General features: G+C 39.3%; 1 protein-coding gene across 1 annotated transcript; it reads left to right on the forward strand.

Moving 5' to 3' along the window:
• The first annotated feature begins 6 nt into the window (after nt 1–6).
• LOC126387266 (NACHT, LRR and PYD domains-containing protein 1 homolog) lies at nt 7–12591 on the forward strand. The gene is made up of 11 exons (XM_050039801.1): nt 7–601; nt 1037–1065; nt 1466–1751; nt 3718–3812; nt 3976–4049; nt 6215–6429; nt 6553–6803; nt 6956–7078; nt 10063–10198; nt 10357–10389; nt 11545–12591. The coding sequence occupies exons 1-11, from the start codon at nt 487–489 to the stop codon at nt 11811–11813; spliced, it is 1626 nt and encodes a 541-aa protein (XP_049895758.1). The 5' UTR covers nt 7–486; the 3' UTR covers nt 11814–12591.
• The last annotated feature ends 1268 nt before the right edge of the window (nt 12592–13859 follow it).

Here is a 13859-nt window from a genome sequence, read left to right on the forward strand (position 1 = left end):
ACATACAGTAGCTTCCCAAGTCCCAGAAATGTGAATTGCCGTTTTTGCTACGCCCAAAAACCAAACTTGAAACATATTCACTCCACTGACCCAGGGCCAGTACAGCTGATGCTACGATCAGGTCCTGCAAAAGCTGGCAGAGGTCTGATCAGCACACAGATTAGAATTAAATAAGGCCAGCACCTCAACATCACAACTACAAATCCATTTCATCAGTCAATGAGGTGGAACACAGAACATTACACAGAAAGAATGGTCCATCCTGTCAACTGGATGTGGATAAAACTTGAGGGTCGAGCTGGATGAATGGCCGAAATTCCCAAGATCACTACAACTCCATATGGCCAGACGTGGTCCTCTGGTCTACCTCTCTCAGGATCGTAATCATGGCCAAGCTCAGCGTTCAGTGGGAGGAGGAAATGGCAGCAGTAGTTTAGAGGAAGTAGGAGAAGTTGGCTGCAGCATGCATTAATCTACCCTGTGGAAATGGACGGCAGAGGCTTTACTAGAAAACCCATCCAACACTTTCTGAAGGCTCTTGGAATCACTGGGTCCAAGCAGAAGGAGGCTCTGAGACAGCTAACTGAGGAGGCAGAACAAGGTAATCCCTGGCTTTGGCTCAAAGGAAAAGACATAGAGTGGGGAAAACAAGGATCCTAAGGTCAGCTGCAGGGGAGCGGTAATGAGACATCCCAACCACTGCTCAGCCACCTCCAAATGTTCCCAGCTAACGCAGGCCTGATGGCAAAGGTGGAGGTGCAACATGCAGCAACGCCTAGCAGGTTGTTAATACCTGTACTCCCATCCAAAGGTGTTTATTGCAAGACTTTTGTGTTGGAGTCCTTTAAATTTCATGGGTGTTAATGATATGGTGTCAAAAGTCTCTCACTCTCTTTCTTTGTGATTGCAGATTTGACTTGTATTTTGTAATGAATTATTCATGTTATGTTTTATTCAAAAACAAAATTTGACTAAAGTTGTTTATAATCTCACTTTAAATCAGTAACAAGTTATTTTCTGTTTTCTTTCTCCTCAGAGAAACATCAATCTAAACCGCTCCAGAAGGTGAGTAATGTCACATGAGACACACTTTACACAACACAGCTTTCATTTAATCTTTACAGCTGGAAAATGATCCTCATCATGACAGTAAAGAGGTGGAAAAAGGTTTAAACCAGAAACATCACATGTGCTGTAAAAGCTATGAGAAAATGATATCAGGTGGATCATTCCTGCTTTTGGGAGCACAGTGACAGAGAGTTAGAGACGGGTTTATAAAATTAAATTAATCATGTTACAGAAATCAACACATGTAGAACCAAATGTATCATTGTGCCTGATGTGGTTATTATTAGTTGTTATAATACTCTTATTACTTAAATGTTTACATTAATGCAAATAAATTGTTTCATCACTACAGTGGAAATATTACATAAATGTCCTCTGTCTACTTTGAATCCATCAGGTGGTGACCAGGACATCACTTATGGAGAAGCTTTTGGAAACACTGAAGGATTTAAGTTATGGGGAGCTCGAGCAATTCAAACATGTCCTACAGCACACTAGAATGAAGAAAGGCCTCCCAAAAATCTCAAGTCAGAGAATGGAGATGGCAGACAGAGATGAAATAGTGAAGCTGATGGTGGAGATCTATGGCAAGCAGTCTGTGGAGGTGACCAGGGAGGTTTTAATGGAGATGAACATGACTGATATGGCAGAGAGGTTGTCAGAAATCAGCTCAGGATCCAAAGGTAAGATGTGGGGGAAAAACAAACTTTTGGTATGCATGTAAATTCAAATTACATGTGTACAGTCAGGCAACCATTTGAATATGTGGATTTGTTTTGAATGTTATATCATCTTTGATTTCTACACACTACAGCCAACAATCAGTATTTTGACCATGCTGCTGGGTCAGTGTCAGCGTGTCTGTTGGTTGCTCCACCACTTTGGTTCACATTGAAATATCGCAACTATTTAATGGATTGCCAGTATATCTTGTACAGTCATTGATGGTCCCCAGTGGGTAAACCTTACTGTCTTTGATGATCTCCTGAGCTTTCCTCTAGCATCGTCAACAGTTTACCATGGGCTTCCCTAGTGTAGTGGTTAGAGCACTCGTGCAGCAATGCAAAGTCCAGTTCTCAGTTATTGTCATAGTGTGGTAAACAGAGTGTTATGAATTCGGGTGGACAGATGGGGTGGGATTTTCCATTCAGCAGCCTGACTGCTTGGGGGTAGAGGCTGTGGGCCAGTCTGGTGGTTCTGGCGCAGATAGATCTGAATCTTCTCCCAGAGGGCAGTAGTTGGAATAGGTGGTGTGCTGGATGTGACCAGTCCTGGAGGATGTTGTGCACTCGGCGCAGGCAGCGGGAGGTGAAGACAGTGGCAATCTCTGGGAGGCTAGTCCCAATGATTTTCCCCGCTGATTTCACCAGGATAAGCACCAACTCTGGAATCTGTGTCAAGTCCTCAGCGTGCATGTGTTAAGCCCATTGTAGACAGGAGTTTGCAGATGTAAAACAAAGAAAATAAAACACAGTGCGTTATCATCAGTTAACACTTTAAATAAAAAAAAAAAAAAAACTAAAACTAATGACATTTCCATCAGCCTTTTGTCCTGATTAGCTAATGTTAGCATGCTAACATGCTAAACACAGATGGTGAACACAGTTAACATTATACCTACTAATCATGAGTGTGTTAGCATGTTGAGCTAAGTATTTAGCTGAGAGCACCGCTGTACCTAAAGCACAACCTCAAAGAACCGCTATCATAACTGTACAGTCTTATTTTTGTAACATTGTCCACAGCAATGAGACAGAAAACAAGGAAACCCAGAATAACAAGACTGTTGTTGCCAGCATTGTTCAACACAACCAACGAAATGTAGAAAGAAAGGGGGAAAAAAGGAAAATACCAAACAATGTTTATTAGAATGATTTAGTTGTTTGTAAAAAAGTTCCTGTTACAGAATCAATAACTTTTACAATTTTTAATTTCCTCTTTGGTTTTTAGAAGCATTACAATTTAGGACAGGGTACTGACTATCAGTGTATTTCCATGCTCTTATAATCAGGTTACAGTCGACTCTTTAGTAAGCTGATACCTTAAACTTCACATCATGCAGAAACCTTGTTTCCATAATTGGGGTAGGGTATGAGAGAAATTTAGTATCTCCTAGATACATTTCTGCAGATACGATGCAGAATGTTCTGCCATGTATACATACAGTTTTTAAACACATCTCAGAAGCACGCATGCTAATGACAATAGAAGGGAAGGTAACAGCTGAGCGGCTGGATGAAAAGAGAAATTATAACGTGGAGTGATTTGAAATAACTCTGTCCAAGGTCTCACTGAAACTGAAACAAGAAGTAGCCTCTAGAAGTCTAATTAAGTTTGTTCCACTATCGAGTGTTTGATAGTCAAATTCAGACACATTCATGCTGTGAGGCTGTCAGTCTGGAGCATCTTGATGGCCAGATGGTTACAGCATGCAATATAACCACAACATCCACAGTTTGATTCCAGCTGTTGGACTTTTATGTCTGGTCTCTCTCACTGTCCCAGATTTGTCCAATAAAGGCAAAAAATGCAAAGAAAATTATCTAAATAATAATAAAGAAAGCCATCATTCCAAAATAATGTTGGAGGAGGGGAGAAGTCTGATGATTACTGACCTGCTGCATGTATACACAGTTTAACAGTAACCAGGTTACCACAGCGCATGTAAACACATTGAATATAGCATGACCACAACATCAACACCCATTACTGTACACTNGCTTGAGGGTTGTGGAAGCGTTATGGTAATTCCTTACATCCATTCATTTGTTTAGTTTAGTTTATTATGATCCCCATTAGCTACTGCATTTCAGCAGCTATTCTTCTGTTGAGTTTATTTGTTATCAGTTAATGTGAAGTTACTAAAACACATCTTCACGTCTTTGTAAAAATGACTGTCCTCTGCAGCAGGACTCCAGTGACTGGACTAAAGTTGAACCTGAAGTGAACAGTACAGATGCAAACAAGGCTTCAACTTACAGGTAAATACAAGATCCTAAATGTTCCATCACAGCTAAGCGTCAACGTTTGGGGCTGAAAAATGAAGCTTACAGCGAAACAATGTCGGGAACCAGACTGACAGTGATGAGCCTCTGAGGGTGAAGCCCATATTTTGGGATTATCCAGTAGGGATGGGAATCACCAGAAGATCCATGATATGATATTTTCATGATACTTAAGTCACCATACAATATTAATGCCATATTAAATATGTTGCCATATGCTGAGTGTTGTGATAAAATATATTGTGATTTATAAATTATGTCCCCAAAGAAAAACGGTCAACATCTGTTTTATCTAATAAGAAAAAGTTTTCAGTCTGTTCATCTCACTTCAGCCATTTTTTTTTGCAGCAGCAAAATGTATCTAGTGGACTGAAAAACCAATGATCATATTATTCTAGTAGACTACCAAACGCTGATTTATATTTTAAAATTAATAATACATATTATAAAAAAAATTGATACTGTGTGACGATACAACATTGCCACACAAAAATATCACGATACTGTGCTGTATGGATTTACCCCCACTCCTATTATCCGGTATAGCAAGCTGATATTCAAACCAAGACTTCCTCTGTGTGCCCGTCATTTCAACTAATCTCTATATCTGCATATGAATGTAGATCATTTTCAAAAGGATAATATAAAGCTAACTTGTTGTCAGGAGGTAGCTGATTGGATCAGAGATTACATTTCAGCCAGTGCGTTTCACCACTTCCCACAAACTGTTAACCATTGTTGTGGGTAACATGTTACAAAAGTAATGTGTTGCAGTACTATATTACATTTTTGCAGTAACTAAGTAATACAACACGTCACCAACAGGATTTCAGGTAATATCATTACATTTACATTATCAGGTAATGTGTCACCATCCGAAATAAACTGTTCATTGTTTTCTTTTTTCACACTGATCCACATAGCTCCACTTTCGCCAGTGCACCACCACAAAAAGTATCCCCCGAAGGTTATTGTGTTTTGTCATGTCTTACAGACTACATTATAGAAGGGTTCAATGACTGGCACATCTGGGTTGTTCTCCTTCTGTGTCCTAAGGCTGCTTGAAAGCAGCGCGGATGAGGAACTGGCCATCGGTTTGTTTTGTCCTCATCCAGGTGATCGACACATCCGGGTGATGCCATCCGATGTGCGTTAGTATGTTCGATGTTTTTCCATTCACATCCCCTACAATGGTGGAGCAACGACTGCACACTGTCCTGTTCTTGTGCATAACTCTCTCTCCGGTGCTGTTGTAGCTGACCGGCACACCAGAAACCAGCAAGCGGGTCCCCCGGTTCCAATGTATTAATTTGCGTCCGTCATAGTGACTTATTCACACGTCAGTCCATTTGTTGTGCTGATTTCAGCGTGTGTTTATTGTGTTACATATGATAAACCCACAAACACTGATCCCTACACACATGCAGAATTTGTTTATAGAGATTAACACAGAAGTGCCAAAAACTGCAGGTCCTCAAATGGCCACTTGAGACTGGCTCCAAAAGGGAGTTCATCCTCATAGACCCCCATGTTAAAATGCCCAACTTATCAGCAGAAATAAACATGTTTACAGCCTGGTACAAAAATGTTTTGGTGAGTTTTTAAACAACACGGGCCTTTAAAAAAATGTATGGTTTATAATTAGGCATGATTAAGGGCGAGGCTGCTGTGAGTGACAGGCTGCCTGTGGATAGTGTCCTCAGGCTCTCATTCTGATCCACCCCTTGTTATTCCACAGTTCCATCCTCTCATCCAAATTCAGTCACTTCTGGCACCAAAAATCCTGGAGGGACAGCCAAAATTTCAAATTCGAGAATTCAGAATAGTCCACACAGCAATGAGTAACGTCACGGTGGCTATATACATTATCTTTACAGTCTATGTTCACAGAGAACTGGAACTAAAGGAAACCCTCAAGCTTGGTTCTTAGGATGTTTTCACAGGAGGGAATCTGAAGTCTTTCTCTGTGCTGTTACCAGTTATACTAATGCAGTATAACAAATATAGTGGCAATAGATTTAACACCAAATAAACTGAAGCCTAATATGTTTAGAATTTCACATTTATTCCTTTGTGACCCTAATACAGGATTTTTGTGCATAGACACAAACTCACTTGTTTTCTTTTCATTCACATTTTAGCCTACAGTCTGGAGCAGGAAACTTTGAATGCAGTGTCTCTGGTATGCGCTGGGTCTGTAAGGAAAAGGTCAGCTTTAAGTACCAGTTTTACTCTTGGGAAGGACCTATGGAAAGGATAGAAAGCATGAAGTACATGCCTGCAGGTCCCCTGATGGACATCACAGTCACTGCTGGGAAGTTAGATGTAGTGTACCTGCCACACTGGATTGCCATAGGTAAGTGGACATGAAGAAAATAATAAAGTAAAATGCTAACTTTTTTATTTATTTCTGACAGCACGAGTACAAAAACTGATGCAATCCTTTTCTCTTCACTAACTGTGCTTTTGTTTTGTGTAGATGACAATCCTACAATATTAGACAAGTTTGCAGTCCTACACATAGATGACTGTGGAGATGTCGTGGAAAAAGTGTCTGAGGTCACATCGTCCCATGTCAAGCTGTCTGAACCAGTTTTCTCTCCAAGAGCAGTCCTGATGAAAGTCGGTGTACCTGTGAAAGTACACTGTAATGTGTTGATATACAAGACCAACAAAGCATTCCTCACTCTCCATGTTTATCTAATCCCATGTGATCCGGGTCTACAAGAGGTTATTTCATAACTTACTGTCATCAATACGAATTATAAGAAGACACAGAATGGCACAGTCAATAACTTGATTAACAAACAATACTGATCACAGTGTTTTCTGCATCAACCTTGTAGCAACGTTGTGTTGAGAGTTTTTTTGTGTTTTTACAGAGTGTGGACAAGAGGGAAAAACAAAACGAAATGATCTCAAAGCCACATCCAGAGAGGTCCCTGAAAATGCAAGATCGTTTCATCCTAACAGCAGATTTGAACAGTGCAGACATTCATCCTGAAGTATGTTTTAAACTGTTTGAAAATAACCACTCTATTTTTTTTTTTTTTTAAAGAATTCATTACAACATGTTCCAACTTTGTCACAATTTTTGATTCTGGTCTCGTGAGAAATTTATATCTTTAGTTAAACACATCAACATGTCCTAAAACATTTTAAAAAGGCTTCAAGGTTTGTAAAAACCACTCTCTTATTACTCATAAACAAACTGTGTGACACTATTCACAAGTTGTGTTTTCCAGAAAGCAATGAAGTCTCAAAAGCTTTATATATACAAAGATTGTGCTTTTTGGCCACTACAAAGTTCCTTCTTTATGCCGCCTTAGCATTTTTACACAGAACCTAATGGCAACGGCATCATGCCACTCCAGTGTGTATATTTCAGATAGCATGCAGGCATTGTGCAAGCAAAAGAGGCATGACAAGCATGGCATGAAGTGGTCGGTAGGGTACTGAAAATCTCCACTTCAGTACTTTAAAAAAAGAAATTGAAAATACATATTTGAAAAATCCACAATGCTTTAGTTCAGGCAGGGAGTCAGCCAGGTGGGCTTCCTGGTTTGCATTTAAGGTGTTCCTTGTGTGCTCTCCTCCTACACTAGATTGAATTAAGAACAGACTTGTTTTAATGAGGGTAAAAATGGCAAATGTAGTGAATTAAAAGAAAAACTTCTATACTCGTGTGTGTTACTTGTAACACGTAACTACCCAACCCTGGAGGTATGTAACGCATCAGCATCGACCTCTAGTGTGACACATGAGAAATGTGTTGACATCATTTGCCGTACCTGTTATGTGTCTACTGCTTGGAGGGTAAGGAGCTCCTAGACCTAATTGTTTTCCCAATTTACATACATTTTGGTCCACTTTTTTTGAGTTAGTTGCTAACTTCTAGCAGCTACTTTTTAAATCTCCCACGCACTCAACACCTTGTCAAAACGTCACACTCATCCTGCCCATGATCCCATCCTGCTGGCTGTCCCATTTATACAGACCTAGTTTCGGCTCTGTTGCTACCTCTGATGCCACCTTAGAGGCGAGACAACTCTGTCCCCCCATTCTGTGATGAGACCTTTTAAACAGAACGGCGAGGCAGCACAACAGTGTAAAAGTCCCGCCTTGAAGAGGCAGTGCGAAAGAGGTTAAAGAGAGCTCAAGATCTGTCCAACCTCAAGGATATCTACTGTTCCACTCACCTCCATTTCACAATTCATTTCCAAAATGTCTTTTTAATCAATGTTTCTGACACTGTAACAATAACAGAAAGTGTTTTTCTCAATGTTCAACATGTGGCTTTATTTTCCAATGTGTTATTGACATAGATGCACTGCCAAAGCCTCATCGTAGCTGAGGCTCTGAAAGGATAGGTTTACATATTTTCGAGTATAGCTTGAAACAGTACTAACACACTCAGATGTAATTGTTCCTCCTGTCCATTCATACTGGATACAGAGTGATCCTTCCTTAGCTAATTTAATTGTAAGTGATGGGGGAGATAATCCATGGTTTTCTTTCAGTGCAAAAAATTTGCCAGCCAAAGTGACAGTCTGTTTAGTACTAGAATCCCTCTATCTGTTGCTATCCCTCCACTGAGCTCAGCAAGGAAACACTGTCTGCGGAAATATAACTGATTTTTAAAACATTTTTCATCTCATGCATGATGTTTTTCCCGCACTAATTTTCCTCATGCCAGACCCTGCCATTCCTCAGCTGACCGGCAGTAGCCCTCACCCTGTCCAGCCTTTCCCCTGACACCTGAGACCGGTTTTACAGATTTTAGATTCAAAAGTTCCGGCATCACTGCTGACAATGCACCGATCCGCCTGTCGATCTCATGCTGTTTTACCCACTTATGAACAAGACCCTGAGACATTTTATTCCCTTCACTTGGGGCAGCAACTCAGTCCAAAACCAGACAGAACAATCCACTGTTTCAGGCAGAGAACCATGCTGACGCTCATCCCGACCGGAGCTGAGTGGTTTGACACATTTGCTCGGTTAGCCATGTTTTTAAGTTTAAAATAAGTCTTAATTTAACCAGTATTCATGGCAAAAAAGTTCTTTATTTTAAATGTCTATCTGAAATCTTACTATTAGATAGATCTAAACCATTGTCACAATCTATCTTTGAGAAACTGGTTCTTGTTTCTCTCCTGTCCTCACACCCGCCCCTCAACTTCCAGTCAGCCTCTCAGTGCATGTACAGTACATACATGCTCACATTCCCTTTTGATACATCGTCTATAGTGTTCTCACCTTAGCCTTCCAGCTCTTTACACTGCCTGCCTGTTTTTGCCCCAGCCTGTATCCAGTTTGTGTCTTTTACCTACTCTCTTTGGATACGTTTGCCTCACTGCCTTTTCACCTCACCTGCCTTTGAGTCCTTACCATCATAAGAGAACTGTCACAAAAAAGACTAACTTTGAAGAGAAACCCACTTGATTTGTGTACCTCAGACTGCTGAGGTCTCATATTAGCTTCAGCTGAACTTCACAATGCATTTTTACACAGAACGAGGAGTGTGGAATTTCTCTTCAATCGCTTGCATTGAAATGACTTTTGTGAAAGATTTCTTTGTGGCCAGTATGGACAGAAAAAGTATTGCAAAGACTTATAACACTTCCAATATACATATGGGCACCTGTAAGTATTGTCTAAAGACATGCTTGATTTGTTCCTGTAATAGCAATATTCATACCACAAAATATGATTTGATTTACAAATTGTGGTACAAACCTGTTGTTTCTCTAAAAACATTTTTCAAAAAGGAAATTAGAGATTTTCATTCATACATTTACTTATAACAGCATTCTACAAGTAATTGGCAAGATACATCAGATATTTTATCTTTTTTTGTTCCTGACTGTACATGTCTTGTCATGATTTAAATCACCATACCACCTCAGTCTAAAACCTATTAAGTGTCACAGTTGGAATTTTCTGGCGCTTAAAGTCTAAGCCCCACTCCCCCCTTTATTTGTTACAGACACTAAAGCTCAGATATAAAAGCAGAAACCCAAATTTCTTTGAAGTGTTCATCGAAAATCCAGACAAAGTCTTCAAGCTCCAGCTTGAACAAGAAAATGATCATCAACCAGTGTGGACCTGTGCAATTAGAAAAGGTCAGTTTTAAATAATACCACAAGAATTTAAATACACTGTCTGAGTACCACTTGAATTTTATTGAATATCATTATTGAAGCAGACATCTATTGTTGGATAAAAGGCAGTAAATCAGCTCCATATTAATATTTCCTTATCTCTGCATTATTTTTTACAGATGACTACCAAAGCAGCACTGGTCCTTTACCAGGTAAAATATTTCAAATGATTTGTATTTAGAAGAGTTGCTCTTTAGATTTTACTGTTTTGTCTGTCTGTCTGTTGCACTGTGATGTGTTCACAGTGAAAACTAAGTGAATTTTTGCATTGCACATTTTCACATTGTGTTGCATTAAAGTCAGAAGAAGTGTTTATTTAAAATACAGTTTATCAGTTTGAACATTTATCATCTTGTCTCTGTTATGTATTCAATTGAATTTAGGTCACAAAATATTCACAAATGATTGCATCCTGTTTTCATTACATTTTACAGAGTGTACCAACTTTTTCAGTTGTAATTTTCATATTGTCTACGGCAGCACATTACTGCTTCACTCCTCCCACTGTTTTTCCAATGACCAACTTAAATGACTCAAAGCATTTTGCTAATAAGCAACTCAACAAAATCGCTAACACTACTCACAAATGCATATTCTCAGAACTTAACCGTGTCATCCTACGGTGTTGCTCACAAATCTCTGAGCCCTTTCCTTTTTATGTTCTGTCTCTGTACAGTACTGACGGTGAGTCGAAAACAGCGACAATGAGTTTAACCTTCATTTGTGATGCTTGGTAATGTCAGGAGAATCTGTCAGGATAGGCTTGTGTAGGCTTGTGTGTCACGCAAATTCTTGCGCAAATGTAAAATTTTCAACTGGCTCGAATAGTGCCATCTGATTTACAGTAACCTGGTTACTTAAGTGCATATAAACAAGCTGAACGATCCCCACTACATTTCCAATATCTGAACATTGTTGTGGCAAATTATAAAAGGAGCCATAATCCCTGAATTCATTACACACCAACAATATTAATCAAGTTTAAGCCTTTTCTGCTTACTGATTTCTTACCTGACTGTGACAAAACAGCGTCCTGTCGAGCATGAACTTGTTTGTTACCTGAGCAATAAAATATTTATACTCCTCAAAAGGAGTTTGAATTTACACGACCAAAACTATAACTTGAAATCAAACCAATAAATCTGTGAATGTTAGGCTGTCCAACAGCAACAGTTCATTTAAGCTCTACAGGTGTTTGCAGTATTCAAAAGGTTTGAGTGTCACTTTGCAATTAACCCTCTCTTTTTTTAAATCGTAAAGGAACTGATGTCACCAGATATTACCTAAACAGATTTTTCTGCCCTCAGGGGAGCACTTTGTGGATAAACACCAGTGTGCTCTGATTGAGAGAGTGAGCAATATAAAACCAATCTTGGATAATCTCCTGAGTGAAAAGGTAATCCAACAAGAAGATTATGATACAATCAGTGCCATCACAACCACTCAGGAGAAGATGAGGAAACTCTATAGCGGTGCCCTGAAAGCTGCAGGACATGACGGCAAAGACGTCTTCTACAAAGTCCTTGAGGAGAAGGAGACGTATCTTGTTGCTGATCTCAAGAGGAAGGAGTCATAAATACTGTGATCAGGGTAAATTTGCTCTTGTGACCAAACACACTGGCTAACTGAGCAAAACAGAACAAAACCATTTTATAGCCTGCATTTGTAAAAATATTCATCCTGGTGCCATATCCATCTAATCCTTTCTTTTTTTTTTTCTTTAGCATGTTTTTTTTTCATTCTTTGATAATATAAAATGAATCCAATATGGTTGTTCAAATACTGTATATTATGTTGGAAAAAGACATATATTTTTGATATTTTAATATAATTTTATGTATATTTTTTAAATGTAAATGTCCACTCAGGTTTTAACTCTGCACTCATCTACGCCACTATGGTCTGCACACAGAACACAAACAGTTATACAGTGTTACATTCCTGCCGTCAGACTGTGGAGCTGACCCTTTTATTTCTCTTATTTTGATTCTACACAAATATAATAGCTTGTTTACAATCATGACTCACGTTGGATGTGATCCATACAAAATTAAGAAAAGTGATTTTCTAACAATTTGACCGATTTGCCCGGCGTGGACACAGTCATCATTACAAATTACCTCGTCTGTCAGACCTCTTAATGTTGCTCATGTTACTCTGTGAGCCGATGAAAGCATCCAAGTGTTGGTAGACTTTGCCTCCAGCTGCTCTCCATCTGGACAGAGCACCAATGTATTATGACATATGCAAAGACACTATCATGGCTGTGCACTTTCTAAAAACATGTTTACATATTGTCTATTTGTCTGGCATTTGTTGCTTTTCAATAAATAAGTTGTCTTGATATGACTTAATTCTTATCTCATGTAATTTATTGCTCACTATACTCACAGTCTTAATTTATATCAGCCAATATAGAAACAGCTTTAACCAATGTGCTTAAACCTGCAATAACCCGGGATGGGGTGGGGGGCCTTCTGTGCGAGTTTGCATGTTTTCTCCAGGTACTCCGGCTTCCTCCCACAGTCCAAAGACATGCAGGTTAATTGGTGACTGTAAATTGCCTGTAGGTGTGAATGTGAGTGTGAATGGTTGTCTGTCTCTATGTGTCAGCCCTGTGATAGTCTGGTGACCTGTCCAGGTTGTACCCTGCCTCTCACCCAGTGTCAGCTGGGATAGGCCCCCACACAACCCCTAACAGGATAAGCAGTTACGGGAAATGAATGAATGACATTATTATTTATTTGGAGTCGTGTTTGTGTCCACCTGATAAATGTGAGTCAAATATTAACTCAGTTAAGCTGCTTTTGGTCTCTACCAGCTGTGGAGGGAAATATCTGTCCCTTTAGCTGCTTAATGCTCCACTATGTGCAACAGCTTGTCCCTAACTGTCATTCTGCTGATTGCTGCTGAGCAGGCAGTGAACTGTGAGTTTTTAGAGCAAAACACATCATTAGAGCGAAGACAGTAAAGCAAAACAGTAAAATTGTGGGCTGGACAGCTAAACAATGAGCTGAAGCTCACTGTAAAGCTCTGTAAAGATAAATAGAGCTGCAGATTCGGGTCATAATTCTCTGTAGGTTCATCACTAACAGACACCTTATATTGTGCGTCCCTTATCTACAGCTAGGCCAACACCGAAGAAACACCATATGAGAAGAAACTTGTAGGCCGAAAATATTTTTGAGCATTTTGGATTTTGTTATAATTAGACATGAACATTGAGAAAGAAATTCAATAAAACAATTTGGTGTGAAACATTTATCATTAAATTGCGGATGATTTTGTCCTGAGTTTATGATGGGAGCTGGAGTCTGGACATCACCCTGCAGCAGATTACTTTGTTGATGAAGCTAACATTTATTTTATTTTAGTTTTATTTTAATGATAAAACTGACCTCTCCTGTGTTGACTGTCAGTGGTAGGTTCTTGTGAATTTTGTGTGCCTAAACTCGAACTGCCTTTCGAAACATTTATTAAAACAACATATTTTTCAGTATTTTTAAGGAACACAAACTCTGCAATCCATCCACTGGTAGCTAACTACAAAGAGCCTCTACAATTAAAAAAATTCTGAGTTTTTTATGGCGTTTTAAAAAACATGAAGGTTAAGATCATACAG

Source organism: Epinephelus moara, unplaced genomic scaffold, assembly GCF_006386435.1.
Source record: "Epinephelus moara isolate mb unplaced genomic scaffold, YSFRI_EMoa_1.0 scaffold3201, whole genome shotgun sequence".
NCBI lineage: Eukaryota > Metazoa > Chordata > Actinopteri > Perciformes > Serranidae > Epinephelus > Epinephelus moara.